The 17,520-nt window shown below is 41.5% G+C and overlaps 1 protein-coding gene across 16 annotated transcripts in view; it reads left to right on the top strand.

Moving 5' to 3' along the window:
- Positions 1-17,520, top strand: part of PHLDB2 (pleckstrin homology like domain family B member 2) — a 65,767-nt gene that overhangs the window by 13,783 nt on the left and 34,464 nt on the right. For all 16 annotated transcript variants that reach the window (XM_042031540.1, XM_042031539.1, XM_042031543.1 and 13 more), the window contains 4 exons: positions 39-1,387; positions 10,165-10,548; positions 12,795-12,938; positions 13,796-13,933. In XM_042031540.1, coding sequence (XP_041887474.1) covers positions 39-1,387; positions 10,165-10,548; positions 12,795-12,938; positions 13,796-13,933 — 2,015 coding nt within the window. The remainder of the gene's footprint in view (positions 1-38; positions 1,388-10,164; positions 10,549-12,794; positions 12,939-13,795; positions 13,934-17,520) is intronic.

The raw sequence follows: 17,520 nt of genomic DNA, 5'->3' as shown, positions 1-17,520 counted from the left end.
TAGCTAATTTTTTTTTTCTTGTTTTGTCTTCTTTACAGATTCCAGTAAGATTATGGCAGACTATAGCCACTCACAAAAACAGATGGAATTACAAAATGCTAGTTTGGGAAAGGGTTCTGTGGCGAATTCCCTTGAAAATGGTCTCCAGGATATTATGGAAAACCTCAACACGAAGAAATATTCATCAACTCTTAAATTTAAAACAAATGGGGACTATGCTGGCTCTTATTTAACCCTTTCACAACCTATGCCAATTAAACCTAATCCTTCCTCCAGTGTTAAAAATACACACTCTATTAACAAAATTCAAGGAGGCAAGCAGTTCCCCTGTGAAAGCCCATATCTTCCAGATAAAAGCATCTCTGTAAAACATTTGGGTTCCATATCAGGCATGTCTCCATCCCTCAGTGGGTATAGTTCAGGAAGGACAGATTTTGATATTCATGCCAGCAGAGAAAATGAAAAATCCCTTGGACACATGGATAAGTTTAACTACTCAAAGTACAGTCAGAGAAATAAATCTTATGACAACATCTACTTCCCAGGAATGCTGGAGTCAAAGAAGATCTCAGGCTCTCTCCTGACTATGTGGAATGGAAGCTCGGGGAACGAGCTGGTGCTCTCACCTGGTAGCAATTCTGGGGCAGCCAGCATGCCTTCCAGCCCAAAGCAAGGCAGGAGAATGAATGCTGAAAACAGTCTGGCCCTACACATAAAGCCACTTAAGTACAAGGATGTGATGATGGAAACTCTGGGTTCACGGCCTAGGAAATACTCTGGTGGATCTCTAAGTCATATGGGAATGTACAGCCGTTCCCTACCCAGACTGTATAAATCAACAGAAAACCAGCTGGTGCCATTAAGTTTGCCCCCCAGAAGCTCTCTGGGTAATAGTAAAAGGAAAAAACTTGGAGAAAAAGATCTACCTCAGAATGCTTTCGATGCTGATAATTACCTGAATTTTTCTTCTTGCAGCTCAGGGGTTTTACCACATGCAAACTCTGTCTCTGGGAGTAATCCCTATGTCAGTTCAACTCTTAGTGTTCCTGCAAGCCCTCGAATTGCTAAAAAGATGCTTTTAGCACCTTCTTCCCCATATCTCCCCGATGATTTTGATAGACTTGGACTCTCAGGAACAAGTCCCAGTAGTTCTTTCTCCCCAGTGGATTTTGACAGGTCATTCTCTGTCCGAAGAAACCTTTCCACCAGTTCCATGGAACTTGATGACCCAGATCTGGAAACTTACAGACAGACACCAAATTCTCTGCAAATGTCCATGCGAGAGCGGAAGAACAGCATTAGCTCAATTTCAGGAAGGGAAGACCTCATGGACTATCACAGGAGGCAGAGGGAAGAGCGACTTCGGGAGCAGGAGATGGAACGGCTGGTAATTTTTTTCTCTTCCTCTTATTTATCTGTGACATTTAGCATTTGCAAAATACCCATCCCAGGTCTAGCCATCAGGAAGGTACAGCAAAGAATAAGCTGCTCTGTTTTGAAATTCAAATGCTGCCTGCTCCAGATGCCTTGTTTATTATTACAGTCCATAAAGCTAACCCGTACATAGCGTGCTGCTTGGATAGACGGTGCCATTCAGCCATCCTGAAAAAATGTTGGAACCCATGTAAATTGTATTCAGTTATCCTGTGGGCTCTGTTAAAATGTCTGTGTACATAAAACCCACAAATTACACTGCAGGGATCCAGGACTTTTTGCTTAAGATGATGACACTGTTTTGTGGTAAGTGGGCAATGAAAAAGAGATTCTGCTCTAAGCTGCTCAGCTTTGTGTGCTGCAGAGTCAGGTATACATTGGTGTGGGCTAAACAGCCATCTGCAGAGGTTTTTCTGCTTAGTTTTCATTTTTTCCTTCTGAGCATGTTCATTAAAATACAGGCCTCCTTGCTTCTCCCCCTCCCAAGATGGAGAGTAGCAGAGGAGGACAATTTCTTTCTTTGTCTCAGTGAATGTAAAGTAGTGCATACTGTCTCAGCTTGGGATTATATAGGTAGTAAAATGTAATTATGTATTATTGAAACAACTTATGAGTGGGAAAAGTAAAAATGTCTTCAGAACCCACAGAGATGTTTGAAACAGTTTTGTATTGAAACTGTCTCTGGAAGAACACAGAGCAGTTCTTCCAAAGGGTTTTCAGAGTGGCTTTGGGACTCTCTGACCATATTAACATGCATTCATATTTTATCATCCACATAGAAATAGAGGTCACTAGATGGGCCAGTTGGTACTCCTGAGTCTTAAATTTGAGACATTAACTTTACATTTGTGTGCCCTAATTCACATCTTATGAAATTGAGCAAAATGGAAATAGGATACTCTTAAACCTGTATAGTTTGCATACAGACAGCAAACCTGCAGGAGAATTCATTTCCTGGGCAGGCTGGGGGTGAAAAGCTGTGAGGAGGATGGATGCAGGACTAGTGGGAATGTGGGAGAAGGGGATGCCTGTCAGTGACCACTAGCAATGACCTGGTGCCTGTGCAGGGCCACCGTTCCCATCTTGAATCGTACGAGTAGCAGGTTCAGCCTAAGAATTGTAACCCAGTGAGATGCCTCCCGATGCCCCATCTCACCTATGTCCTTGATGCAAGTTGGTGAGGAGCCTGTTACACAGACAGGAGTCTGCCTTTCCCCCCCCAGTCCACTGATCACTGTAGTTTATAAGATACATGCTGTTGTTCGCAAGATGTGAACAGGTTCGCCTTTGCCTGCTCGAAGGCTGTAGTGTTGAGGCTCAGGTGTGAGAGGGGGGCAGGCACTGCCCCTTCCCCACTCCATGAGTGTCAGGGCATGTGCATCCATGCCCTGCTTTGCTCCCCAAAACCTCTGCTGGCTCCCCTTGAAGCTGCAGCTTCTTGGGAGCAGCGACTGGGCTTCCCAGGGCAAGAAGGACCAACTGTGAGTGAAAATGGCTGTGTGGCTTGGGAAAAAGGTTGTGGGAAATATCAGCAGAAATGTTGTTTCTCCCTCTTCTTCCTGCCTTTGTCCTGCCATTCCTCTACTCCTTTCTGTAATCTTCTCCCTAGTCCTGGTGTGTTGTGTGTGCAGAGTGGTGATTGCTTCTTTGCTTGTTATCAGAAGGTTTTGCAGGCAGTCATGCTGTAAAACCTGAGATAATCAGTCATAAAAGAAACGTATTCGTATTTCAGAGAGAACAGGCTTTTTTTTTTTTTTTTAATTATTTTTCATGGTGAGGGATGAAACAAATTGGGTTGTTTCGGTATTCGGTGATGCTGATAATTGTTCCGATTTTATAATTGGATGAAATGGCTACATTCCCACCCCTCAATATTTCCTCTTGCTGAGCAATACTTCCTTCAAGTCCCAATTCTTTAAAAAGAGAATTTGCTTACTGTTTTTCCAAAGTTTTTGAAAAAAATATGATGTTTTGTGTGTTACACATAATTTGAATATGAAGGAATTTGCTCCTGATTGAGTTGATCTTATACTCAAGATACTGCTCCATTCCTTCATTCTCCATTTGCTAGAGCTCTTCATTTCACTCTTCATTTGGTAGAAGAGTGAAATATCATATCAGTGCCTCCTTCCAATGGTTTGAGAGTCTGAAAAATGCCATAAACAGGTTTCTACATCTCTGAGAAGTAGAAAGATCCATATACATATATATATGTGTGTATGTATATAAATCCAGACATCAGTTCTTTGGATATTAGGTCCTGTCCTGTTCTGGGATCCCTGTGGATCCCTGTGTGTGGATCCCTGTCCAAAGGATAGTCAAGGGTCTGTGCAAACAGGGTCTTGATATATCCAGCTGAAGCTACCAAAGAACAATTTTTTTGCCCTTGAGTACTGACATGGGCAAAGGATCCATGTCTGCTCAGGTCTCTCTGTTTTTTGGGATGGGGGAAGGTGTGAATAAAAAACCCCAACTAAAGAAGCGTTCATGGGTATCAAAACTGTGTGCTCTGAGCTTTCAGTGCTGTGTAAAAGCTCAAGTTGAGTAGCTGGTAGGTAAATGGCAGGGAAAATGTAGAGTCCCTGTGCACAAGGATTTTCCTTACTGGGTTTTTGAAGCACAGTAGGTAGAAGAACAGTGTAGGACTGCTCAAATAACTCCATCAGAAAAATAGCACGCTTTTTTAGAGGACTAGAGTGCTCTGTGGTCCAGATAAGAAGTAGAGAGTATCTTTCTTTGCACCAGCACTGCCCCTGTAGCTATTCTGCTGGCACAGAGTGGCTTGAGTGTCTTCTATTTGATAGCTGATATTCACTTCCGGATTTTTTTTGGTAGTAAAATCTATGCACTCACTGCAGTTTGACCTAGTGTCTGCCCTTGAACTCTTCTGTTTACTTTCACTTGTTTACTCTTTCTTTTCCACATAAATTATTCTATGAGTTTGACTTGTGTTTAGTTTGCTTTTAAGTGTCACAGGCTCCTCTAAAAGTTTGCATTTAGAGCTGCTGCTGCAGCCTGCATATGAAAACAAATTATCTGCTGTCATTGCCCAAAGAAATAACCAGAGATGAGAAAAGAAAGTACAAATAGTAAAAATATGCAGGTTGGTTTTTTTTAAAATTATTTAAAAGTCTAAGTTTTAATTTGTTGCTGTGCACCAAATAGAAAAGACACATACATACTTTTGCAGGATTTGGTGTTTCTCCATATCTGTTTCTTTAGATCTGCTGTCTATGGCTGGGTTCACATAAACTAGCTGAAGACTGGTGCCGCTTCTGCTTTGCCAGCCTGCTCCTTTGTGACTTGAAGAGCAGGAGGAACTGGCGCTCTTATTCCTGCCATCCCTCTGGCGTTAGTGCCAGGGGCCCATGGGCTGTGGGAGCAGGTGGGGCAGCACAGGGCTTCTCCTGGCACAGGCAGCAGGGTCACGACCTGTGTCTGCTTCCTCTCCAGCCCGGCTGACCGGACATTGCATACTGGCACGGGGATGTTTATACAAGCTGGACATGAGTAGAAGTCAGAGTAGCTATTGCTGACACTAGCCCAGGAGCCTTATAAACAAGGAAAAAGGTTATCACTGTGATCTAATAATGTTCAATGCAATTCAGTTAGCTATTTTTTTTTTTTTGATTATTATTTAAAGAGGAAATCTCACTCTTTTTTTCCTATCGGAGATGAAAGCCCAGTTGTGGTAGCTGCTGGAACTAAAAAGGGGCCTCTCTCTTCAGACCATGGGGTGGTTGGGAGTGGAACAGCAAAGGCAACATAATTTGGTAGATATTATGGGCCATCTGTTTTCTTCGATAACTGCTTGTTTAAATAGCACTAAAGTTTTTTGTGCTGGTTTTTAGGCAATACAATATATTTCCTCTAGATGGTGGTAGGTACCTAAAAATCACATGTGCACTAGGTTCGTGATGCCTTCCATAGCCCAGCTGTCAGTAGGGATCTGTAAACATACACTTGTTAATGAAGTTTTACTAAATCCAGGATTTGTACTGGGAGAGATTTCAATTTATCAATGCCTGAATGTGCAGTAATAAAATTCAAGGGTCTTGTTCCATAGTCCACTTTGTCACAGTCAGAAGAGCACTGAATTTCATTAGTTTATTCAGAAGTAGGGAATAATACCAAATATCCCTGTGCCTGGTTTGCATTGATGCTTTGCAATTTAGTAAGATGTGCTTATGTGAAGGGAAAATGAAATGAAACTATTTTTGAGTTTTTAAGATGGTACTGCTTTAAAATCATGGTTAATAGAGCTTATGTAAGTCTTTATATGACTTGTGGAAAACCTCATATTCATGTTTTATAAATCTAGATTGGCACTGTGCCTTTAATAGACCCTTTAAGCATAAATTACCCAAGCTGTATATAAAACTGTAAGTGATTAGCTCTTAAAGGAGCCCCAGGCAAGTAGACAAAGGCTAGCTTCAAGGTAATTTTTCCCACCATTAGTATTTGACAGTCTCTATAGTGTTACAGAAGAGCTACTTAACATCATTTAGTTTTGTAATTGAACAAGTGCTGTATAACAGGATAAAACCCCCTGCAGAATGTAACTAATACTGATGACTCCTTAAGTTTTCAGGAACATTCAGTTTCAATTGTGCTGTAAAACATTTCTGTGGGGTCTTTAATAAGCCAAAATCTGGATTACATACGCTTAATTTTTGCAGCTATATGTGTTATGCAAATTAACACTATGGTCCAGGAAGAAATCAATTACAGGAGACCTGTTCTTATTTACAGAACTTAAGTACTGCTCTGGAATTCTGGTTTTCAGACTCCTGCCCTTGGTGTGGTTCAAAAAGGATCATCTGCATAGGTACTCTAGGGACAAGAGAGCTGAACAACGCTGTTATTTTGGCAGCCAGTGGCATTCCCTCAGGAGCAGAACACGTGTCAGGTACAGGAGCTAATTTTCAGAAAGTCACCTGCTCAGCTCCTCCCTGCAGGCTGTCTCTACTCTGTGCCACTGCTCTCTCCTGCTTTTACCAGTCCGCTTCTCCTGTGCCTGCTCTGGGAAGGAAAGGACGAGGCACGCCCGGTCCTCTGCTGTGACCTGGGCCTCTCCATGCTGCTTCTCTGTGCAGGTGTCTCTGCTGTCAGAGCTGCCTCTGAGAGAGGGACATTAAATACAGGTGCTGCTTCTGAAAGCCATGCTGCTGGTGGTAACCTCGGAGCTGAAGCACTAACCATAGCAAAACAAGGACTGACAGTGAGAAAATAAACTAGTCTGGAGTGAGAAACTGGTGCAAACTGGGAGGAAGGGAGAGAACAGTTGGCGAACTGTCCTCAGTCCCAGTTCAAGTTTATCTTTGAAATAAGCTCCTTAGAAATGTAGGAAAGAAAGAGAAAGCTTTCTCCTGCCACTTGTCTATGAGGTAGTGAATGTACTTGTAAGAAAGAAAGTCTGGGGGGTTTCTGCATCTCTCTTCCCCAGTCCCTGCCTCTTTTCCCACCCTCCTTTTAGACTAACTGCTGCTCCCAGCCTTTGCTGAGATGGTGGTGGTTTGTCTGTCTGAGCAACAGTATGAAAGCGCTGTTCTCTGGCAACAGCCTCTTCAGGCAGAGTAAACCTGGCCACACGGACTAGCCATAATTCATGTTAGTCTTTGTCACAAGGGATAGACTGCACATGTATTTTTAATGAAATGTGAGGTTATCCAGATCCTAATGGAACATACCTGAAAAGCTTCCTGTTTGTCACAGCTGTTAACCAAGGCTTGCCTTGATATCCAGATATAGCATCACCTACCTCTACGCATTTGTAAAATTCATAAACACGATCTGTAGCAGATGAACAAATCTAGGAATCACCACATGGTAACTGTTAAAAATGTGGGATATATACCTCTGCTATTTTGGAATTTTTTTTTTGCAGCATACCACGGATGTGTCTTAATGTCATTGATAATCAGTAGCTGAAAAAGGTTATTATCTCCTTATCCCATCCCTTGTCCTTCAGCACTTAAATTTGCAGCCAACCATAGGTGATGTGTAGCTTTCTCAAAGCCAGGAGTAGCGAAGCTGCTCAGGCAGAAGCTGCACAAGACCTGTTACCCCTCTTTGTAGCGGGGAAGAGAACTATAGAAAATACACAGAGATGTTTTAATCTGTTAGAAAGGACATTTTATGGGGAAACACACTGACAGGCTTACAAGGCTTGATTCAACATCCCTCCCTCCCACCAGAGCCAATTTTAAACCCATTTCCTGCTTTTGACATACCTTTTTTTTTTTTCCCCTCTGCTGTGTTCAGTTCACAAATAACTTGTAGGGTATTTCTTGTAAAATTATTGACTGGATTTTCCATGTGCTACTTTTTTCATGGTTTTCATTTCAAGGGTGCTTTCCTAGCTTGCTTCTTCAGTGATAAATTTATGCTGGAAACAGTTACATGCAGGTGTGCTGGAGCTGGAATGAGCTGGCTGAGATGAAATGGTGAGAATAGAGTGTATAAAATAACCACAGAGCTTCCTGTCCATAAGCCTCTCAGCACATGTCAAAATAGAAGTGAGAGATATCAGTATTTCTGTAACATGTCTGAAAGCTCATCAGGAATTTCTTGAAGACTGGTTTTCCTGCAAATTTTTAAGCTTTTCCCGAGCATCTGAAGCTTGAGGGGGGAAAGAAAGAATCCCTTTTGGTTTGCAGCCAGAGTGCCACACCTGAGCACTTAGGCTGGAATGAGCAGCGGCTGTGCTTTGAAATTTCCATTTCCTATTATTACCCAAGGGATGGAAGCTTGGCGTGGGGTAACCCGATACAGCCTGTTGTTGCAGGAGCGATGGGACCTCGTGTCCTGATGTCCGTGTTTCCCATCTATAACCCTTACAACAGGCCCGATGCCATCACAACAGGGAGAGCTGCATAATTACTGGCTGTCCCAGCCAGCACTTGCACAGGGCTTTAGGAATTGGGTTGCCTGGCCAAAAGACTTAGTAAGAAGGAGGATAGCGGTGCTGGAAGGGTAAGGGAAGAGGCTTAAGGTCTGGCAGTGGTTGCCTGGAGGGAACAAGGCTTTAGAGAGTTATAATTATGTCGACCTTTTGGGGCTGAAGGATGTCTGAGAATCTGCTGGACCTATTTCGTGGAAAATAGAAGTTTGCAGTTGCTGCCCTGGGCTCCGTTATTTCAGCAGCTCGTTACAGGAGGATTCCGAGGAAATCTCAGTGGGAACCTGGGAATAAGCTACCCAAAGGCAAAATCGCCCTCTCACAGCGCTCTCTTGTTTGGGTAGTGCTTGGAAAGGGGTGGGTTCAGACGGGTTCTCCAGCTCAGAAACAGAGGTCTTAATTGCGGGTGATGTGCACATGTGGCGCGTACAGCCAGGTAATCTCTCGGTAGCCGTATAAAAAGCTGGGTGTGTGTAACCAGTGTTAAATTTTCATACAGTTCAATGGCTTGCTGCAGGGAAAGCTGAGGCAGTGTACTGCCTGCCCTACTTTGCTTGATCCTTGTTATCAATTGCAGTTGGGCATAGGAAGTGTTAGGGCTGGCAGAAGTAGCTGCTGTGCAAATCCTCTTTGCAAATGTAATGCCAGGTAGAGCTTGGAAAGTGAATATGTCTGTAGTGGTTCTTGGGGAGGGAGGCTGAGGATGTTGGTTTTTTGGCTTTCTCTTTAAATATAACTGTAAAAGGATTTCCTAGAAATGAGAAATTAGATCATTAGCGCAGGTATTAATGCCAAGCATGGAACTCTCACAGTGGTCTTTTTTCCAGCAAAATTTTCAATAGACTTATGGTAAGCAATTTTAAATTTTTTTTCCTTTAACAAAAGTAACATGAAATTACATAAATGCTTTATCTCTTCAAAATGATAAGGTAAAAAAAGTTAATCTGAAATAGAAGTTACAGGAAGCTATGGATAGAGTAAAATAAAACAAATATCGCTTGCTAACAGCTGATGAAAGGTATCATAGAGATCTAGAAATCCTTCAGAAATTAAATGTTTATAACAACTTGAAGCACATCAAGTCAAAATGGCACAGCTACTCTTAGTCTCAAGTTTGAAATGTTGGTATGAATCCATAGGGAATTTGAGTAAACTGGTAAATAAATACTTCCTCCACTTCTGTGCATTTGACAGCTGTTGCATGTTAGATGTGATGCCTCTTTTTTTCTGTTAATGCTCCTAAAACTGTGTTTTTCAAAATGTGACTGAAATGACTAATTCTCTCAAAAGGAGGAATCACAGTTAACAAAATGGAAAATCTAAAAAAGTCAGGAATGGGTGAGTTCATGGAAAATCTATGCAATATTTTGCAGCCTGGTAGGAATATAGCATAAGTGTGAAGTGGAACAATTAGTGATTTACATAGTGAGATCACTGGACATGTGTACATACAAATGGGTGTGAACAAAAAACCTCAATAAAAAATTTAAAAGTACATTTCACAGAAATGAATAGCTAGTTAAATAAGATGTCCTAACACTTACTTATCTTTCCAATGTAGAAAGCTTTGACATTCTTAAAATCTTCTTCCACATTAATTTTGATTCTTCATCTTGCACTGTAATTTATTTATGTATATCTGTTTATCTCTAAATGGTAGATGGACTTTACATGGACTTTAATCCTTCACTCTAAAACAAAAAAACCAAACTCAAAGCAAACAAACAAAACCCCAACCCAAACAAAACAAAAAAACCCAGCAAACTTTAACTTCATCTTTATTTTAGCTCACATGTGACACTCAGTGCCATTATCTTTTTTTGAACTAGGAACGACAGCGGCTTGAGACAATCCTCAGTCTGTGTGCAGAATACTCCAAATCTGACAGCGACCCTGCTGCAGCTACTACAGTTGCTGATGTTCAAAAAATTAACAAAGAACTCGAAAAACTTCAGCTCTCTGATGAGGATTCCGTGTTCGAAGACTCCCAGATGAATCTGGAAACGAGGTTCAGAAGCCACTTGAAATCATCTGCAAGCGACTCGGATTTCTCAGAGCTGAGCAGCCACAGCCGTGGCACTGCTGCTTACCTGCCCTCGCGAGGGCTGAGAGCTGATGAGCACTTCAATGAAGGCACCAAGCCCCTGCCTTTTGCTGCTCCCAGCTTCCTGAAGGACACCACCGAGTCATCCTACCTAAGCATCACACCAAAGGTAATGCTCTGTAGGAGGAGACAGTGTAATCCAGGCTTTGCTGCTTGAAATCCTCCTCTAGGAGCTGGCTGTCCTGGCAGGTGCCACAATTAGGCTGGCTTAGGTATGAGAATTAATCTCACAACTCATACAATTTTATAAGCCATCAAATGTAGAAAATATAGCCAGCAAAATGTAGCAGCCAGCAAATGATTATTTCATATCCTGTGGAAGCTAATGGTACTGGAAGTTGGTGGGTTTTTTTAGTGGGATGTACAGTTCAGGAAGAGTTTTAAGATTTTCCAAGGGAGAAGGATTTGCTTGAACAATTACAGCTACTTAAATAAAGAAGGTTTCCAGAACCCTGCTTAGCATCCTGCTGAGATGTAGGAGGGAAGGGATGCTCTGCTGTTTTCTCCCAACCCGAGGCTCTTGTAAGAGGAGTATGTTTTCTCACACTCACTTGGGAGGTGAAGAGGAGTTGCCTGAGCTGAATTCACTTTCCTGTCTCCTTTCCCTTTGAGCCACTTGCCAGATCAGCCGTTGTCTCTTGGGGATGATGTGGTAGCAGCAAGCCTCCTGCCCCTCCAACCAAACTGCTGCCTTTAATCAGCTGCACTTCCTTTCCTGTGTGCTTCTCACTGCTGTTTCATTACCAAAAGGAAATTGTCCTTTAATAAAGGAGCTAACAGCATTTGTAACCATTTCCTTGCTAGTGCAGCAGCCTCCTCCTCCAGGCTGTGCCAGAGCAGCAGTGCAGCAAATCCCAGTGGCAGGCAGTGTGTTAAGTAACTGGATTCAAGAGCTGGAATCAGGAGCGTAATGAGACCAAGCAAAGCCATAAAAGCATGTTTCTGTTTAACAAGTTCACACTTTCAAAATACTTTATCTCTTCCATTTAGTGTTATTCACACACAGTATGATCTTCAGCGTGGTTATATGCCTAAGGTGAATTGTATTTAACGCCTGCTACACTCACAACTTGAGAGTCAATAAAAGTGTGTGTGTGTGTAGAAGAAGAGAGAGGTGTGATAGAAACACATCTTCACTTCCAAAGGGTTATCTCTCTGGAAATCTGTTGAATCTTCTGGTGTGAAATTGTGTTGAATGGAAACATGCTATTATGTCTTGACTTGGTCTTTCCATGTTAAAAAGGTAGTAACGCATTTCACTTACAAGTTGCCATGGTCTTTCATTTCTTTCCCATTGGTTGCTTTCTTCATGCAAGTCAGAGATCCTATTTTAAATCCTTATTAGGAAGTTGAAGTCAAAGATGTTATGTCAGCATTATCTGAACAGGAGACTGGACAAAAGGAGGCTTTCCTGCTAGGATTACTATTGCTAAATCAAGGAATGCCATTCATTCCTTCATTGTAAAGGGAGTTCTGTTAAGCCCTGAGAAAAGCAGCAGCAAGCAACTGCGTTAATGAAGTGCAGCTTGTTTTAAAATACTGAGCTCAGATTTGTTCAGGATGAAATGCCTGCTCTCAGAGTAGCCATTCAGTAGCTGAGCTGAGCCTCATTTGAGGCTCAAATTGTGGCCCAAAGGGGACTGCAAAGTGCTGCATGCAGCCCACCTCTAATCCTGGTTGGGGATAATGAGCCAACAGCCTTCCCAGAGGAAGTAGATTGCAAACCCCTGGGGTCAGGTGAACATGAAGAATGCATTTCAAACTCAGTGCTGTTTGGTCTAGTGTTCGATTGTGTAAGATCACAGGTATTTTCTTCATAATCTTGTTTCATTCTTGTTTAATCTTGTATCTAGTAAGGAAATGGCAACCTGTGCTACCTGGGGAGATGGAACCAACTTTTGTCCTTATTTTACAGAAGCTGCCCATCTTAATGACTGGTTACAAAAATGTCCTATCCTACCCCTTGGCCTCTATTAACTGAACAGCTGAAATTGACATAAAAAGCATCTCCATCTGTCTGTGTTATTTTTATAAAGGAAAAATTGGATTTTTACAACTTAAATAGCAGAGCATGTAAAGTATTCTCAAAGGTTAAGTTTTAGTAATTCCTTTAGAACGAATAGTATTTACTGTTAAGTATAGTATTTAGTTCCAATGCCTGGAAGTAAAGTATCATGTTTGTTTCTCTTGTACACCTCCTAAATATAGAAATAGCAATATAGTAGATGGGAAATACGTAATGGGTTCAAAACCAACAGTGCCATACTTGTCTAAAATGAGAACTATATGAAAGGGGGCAGAAAAGACAGTGTTTGCCTCTTTTTCTAATGAACTTCTTGTGGTGTGCAACTGCAGATACCAGAATGCACCAGTGAAGAGCAGAGAAGGCAGGAGCTTGGTCAACTGGAGGAGGAGCGCATAGTAATACTGAATAACTTGGAAGAACTTGAGCAGAAGATCAAAGATTTAAATGACCAGATGGATGAGTCCTCAAGAGAGGTATAAAATATGGTTTTTGTTTTCAATGCCTTGCTTGTTACATGTGTCTACATAGCATAAGTCTAATGGGTTCAGCAAGTACATAGGGAACTCATGGATGTGTGTAGCCTTCATATTCTGTGCTTTTTCACCTGGATCACAAACCTGGCAGTCTCCTATTATGAACGGTATTTTTCCCCAGCTGGGGGATGCTTATGATGCTTGGATTAGCCTTTCCCAGCTGTAACCATTACACTCTGAAGTGGAATTGGAACAATCTTGCTTGTTTAATGGTCACTCAGTTGATCCAAATACCTTGTGTCACTTGGGAGTTTTATGGTAGTATCTCCTGTGGCTGTTTAAAGAGAAAGGAAGTGAGACAACTTCCTTTCAAACCTCCTTGGCTTTACAGTGGCAAGGGTATGTTGGCACCCTCTTGACTTCTGGAATCTCACAGTTGCAAACTAAGCTGGCCAGGCATTTGGGTTGTGCCTGCTCCAATTATCAGCAACAGGAAAGAAACAGCTGTTCCAGAAGGGTTTCCTACAGAGCCTGGGCACAGAGACAGCATCATAACAGGAGGAAGCACAGAGAAGAGATAGAAAACAAAAAGTTTTGGGAAAAAGAATCTTCAAGCTAAAGTTGGTTTGGACTTTATTTTGCAGTATTTTATATTGCAATTTTACTTTTTCTCAAATTTGTGACCTCTTTTTAACTTTTATGGCAGAAAAACTTACGGGGTTATTTTTTTCCCCCTCCCCTTTCTAAAAAATATTTCTCTCTTGTGAGCCAACTCATTCCCCTCCCCCCTGAAAATCATGTGTATCAAGATTTCTTCTGAATCTGGACTGCTTCTGAAAGATGTTTTGTGTTCCTAGTTGGATATGGAATGTGCCCTTTTGGATGGGGAACAGAAATCTGAAACAACAGAGCTGCTGAAAGAGAAGGAAATATTGGATCATCTAAACAGAAAAATAGCTGAACTGGAGAGAAATGTTATTGGTGAAAAGACAAAGGTAATTCAGTTATTGTAGCCTGCTATGTTCTCTGTTCCCCTTGATCTTCAAAATATATTTATATGGTTAATATTAATGGAGCTTATTTGATGAAGTACTGCCTGTAAGTAAATTTGCTTGATAAATATGGAGGAAAAAATAATTGTTTCACCATAATTTCCCTTTAACAGTATTGTTTTCCAAGGTATGATTGGCAAGCAAGATATAGTAAGCTCAAGTAAAAAGACCTGACCTAATGTGAAGATAATTTTATTAATAAAAACACCGCATAGGGCTTGTACTTGGGTTATCTGTTTAAAAGAACAGTATTAATTGCACTGTTCCAGTACCCTCCATTATAAGTTATATAATTTGGGGAAAAGGAAAGAAATTATTTTCTCAGCAGAGGAAAAAAAGGAAAAAGGGTGCAGTTTTATCTAATATCATATAGAATATATAAGACATTCATCAAGTATGTAATTTGAAAGCAATTATGTTGTTTTGTTTGCTGACTGACAATTTTAGTACTGTAGAATATTCCCTCTGTAATTAAGTCTCAGGAATTAATTAGTTTTGATACACAGTCATATACTTAATTGCTCTCAACTATGGAAGAAATAGATAAACATATATTTCCAAAATAGGATAGCAGTATAACAAGATTTTAAGTGCAGAAATGGAAAGGGCCTGCAAGATGAAGTTGTCCCCCTCAAGCCAGGCAGTGCCAGTTCCCTCCAGTGGGCTCTTTGCTGGCCTCTCCAGGCCTTTGCTGGCCTTCTCCACAGGGGATGTGCCATGGCCAATAATACCTCAAGGTCAGGAGGTTTTTCCAGGGGTTTCAGCCAGTGTTGTTTCCTTTTTAAATTTCATCCTCTACCTCATAATTCAGATCTGTCACTTGTGGAATTGCTCTAGCTAGTCTCTCCTCTTTTCTTAAGCTCTCCAGAAATATATGAAAGTTTCTGCATTATTTGCTTTTGCTTAGACAAGCTGCACATTTTTAGCACTTTAGCAGTTCCCATTTAATTCACACCTTACAGCTTGCATTGTTTTTTTCTGAGCTTTCTGTCTTCTATTTTTGCCTGCCCTGTCAGGAGCCTGGCTGTTGTTCTGTGGCTGTGCTTATCAAGCCTGTGTCTGAAAAGGAGAATGATGCACCCACATCTCCGCTCTGTGGGGAGACAGTGCACATCCAGTTTGAGTTTGAACTTCTCTGGACTTTCCTGTCTGAACTTTTCCTTGTTCTTGTGTACCGCTCACTGGTCCTTCAGCTTTCAGTGTTGCCTGTGGTCACATTTTAAGTTGCCTACATGACATGTTTCATACTTGCTATTTAGCAGAAAGATGAGTTTAAAGTGGGTATCAGCAGATAGGGTGTGCAACCTTCAAAAGGCTGCTGCTGGAAGTTCTGGTTGGTAAGTGGTAATAAATAACATGTTCAGAAATTCAAGAGATCTTTTGTCTTGTATGGGTTCTCTGTAGCCTCAAAGTTCAATTAAACTGGAAGTTAATGTAAAATCTGGAGGAAATTTAAATTTTCTTGCCAGTCACCTGACAAACTGTTAGTGTGTATGTAGCAGTGAGAAAATTCAAATGACAGGTCTAGTTTAAATTTTCAGTTGAAATGAAACATGGAAAGCAGCCTATAAAAAGCACTTGTTGCTTATAAGGCAAGTTCACTCAAAACATTTTTTTCAGTGTGAGTCATGGCACTAGTCAGATCAGTTACAAAATTTTAGTTGTCTTTTCTTTTTCATTCCTCTTTGTTTTAGACAAACAAACAAACCCAGCTGTGAGTGTGTGCTCTAAATGTCAAGCCATGGCTCAGTTAATACTGAAATTATCTTTGTAGGATTAACCTCACAGTTCTTTTTTTTTAGTATGTCTGAAAGCATTGCATAAAAGTGAAAGTTGATAGAAGAAATGGGAGATGGGCTTCTATGAAAGGAGTAAAGTATAAAGTGACAGCTGAAGTGCTCTGGGGAAAGTAGTGTCAGCCAGCAAAAGAGATGGCACTGATCCTGTCAACACATAAAAGTTCTGGCTGGCTTGAAACGGTAGCATTTTTTAAAGCTTGATTATTGTATCTATGTTAAAGTTCAGCCATGCAGATCTGGTGCAAGATAGTCAACATCTTGGCTCTGTAGTAATACAGGATCAATCCCCATCTACAAAAAGGGGGCTCAGCTGGAGGTGGTAGGTGGTCCCTTTTGCTGAAATAATTTGAAACTTAGGACAGAGTTAAGGCTCGGCCAGGAGTCTTCACTCTGCTGATGGCACTTTTTGTGTTGTTTCTTGCTAAAACAAGTGTCCCAGTGTCCAGAGGTTGGTCACAGTTTTTGTTAGTTGCCTGAATATTTCACCCCTACCAATACCTGGGGTGTTGATTTTGGTGGGGCTTCAAGGCAAGAAGCTGTTGGGGTCCCATATCTCGAACAGTGGTTACATTTCTGTCAGGGTAAGGGAGTGATAGCTGAATACACCACATGGTGTTGGTTGTCTGGAGGTGAGAGAGAGAGTTCATTTCACTTGTGAAACGATGGTGGGGCAGTAGTGCTGTATATGATGGCGCTTGTCTCTGGAGCAACTTGAGCATCTCATGGAATTTGCCACAGATCTTGGCATCTGTTTGACAGGAAACTCCTGCCTGCTCAAGTCTCATCCTTACCCATGCACCTGTTTGAAAAACTTGTGAAATTCTTAAAAAGAGAGATAATAAACTACAACCTAATTATTGTGTCATGTTATGTACTTGAAATGGACTGTATGTAGAAGCTCTTGTACTACCTTCTACCTGATTATTTGATTTTTTAAAATTATTATTATTTTTTTAAATGCGCAGTGCATATTGCATTTAGGTGAGGACACAAAGTTTTGCCAACTTTTTCAGAGTATTAAAGCCACAAGTTTTAGTCCTTGCAAGGCAAAAGAATTGACTGGAAAACATCGTGGAAGTTGGAAGGCAGGAGTGAGTTCAGTTTTGGGCTATCATTGTGCTCTTTGCTGTGGTGCAATGTCTTGGTGTCCCAGCCCCTTGCTTGTAAACCAGGGATGTATTTTGTGAGCGGGTTTGTACATTATATGTTAAGCTGCATGCTGGTCTCATCCAAGTCCTGTGCTCAGCCCTCTCGGATCATGAGGCAGGACTAATGTGGGGGAGAACAAGGGGAACCGGTGGGGTAAATGGTGTAGTGCCTACCCTCGGGTGAGTTGAAAGCATTTCCCTTGCCTTTGTGATTATGCCACTACACACATTGTAAGGAATGAAGCAACTTGTGTTGATTTACTTAGGTTTTGAAAATCAGAGCTGTGGGTGATTGCCATTTCAAAAAGATGACAGAAGCTTTCAGCAGCCCTGCAGCACTCTGCATAGTTCTGCTGTGGTGCCTGTCTGCCAGGGACAAGTGCTGTCAGGACTCAGTTGTCCTGACTGGGGTAGCTACTTCCAGAGCTGTTTCACATGGCCTGTGCTTTTAGCTGTGCTGGAAACCATGCTAGGATATAGAGAAAAGTCCAACTTTGCCTCCTTGGCTGTCCTGCTTGAGAGCAGCTTACAATCACCTTTCCTTTCTTTCCTTTCTTTCCTTTCTTTCCTTTCTTTCCTTTCT

This window comes from Corvus kubaryi, unplaced genomic scaffold (assembly GCF_017639235.1).
Source record: "Corvus kubaryi isolate FWS band 111438036 unplaced genomic scaffold, C.kubaryi_AGA036_p1.0 37341, whole genome shotgun sequence".
Taxonomy (NCBI): domain Eukaryota; kingdom Metazoa; phylum Chordata; class Aves; order Passeriformes; family Corvidae; genus Corvus; species Corvus kubaryi.
This window is presented reverse-complemented; position numbering and strand designations above follow the sequence as displayed.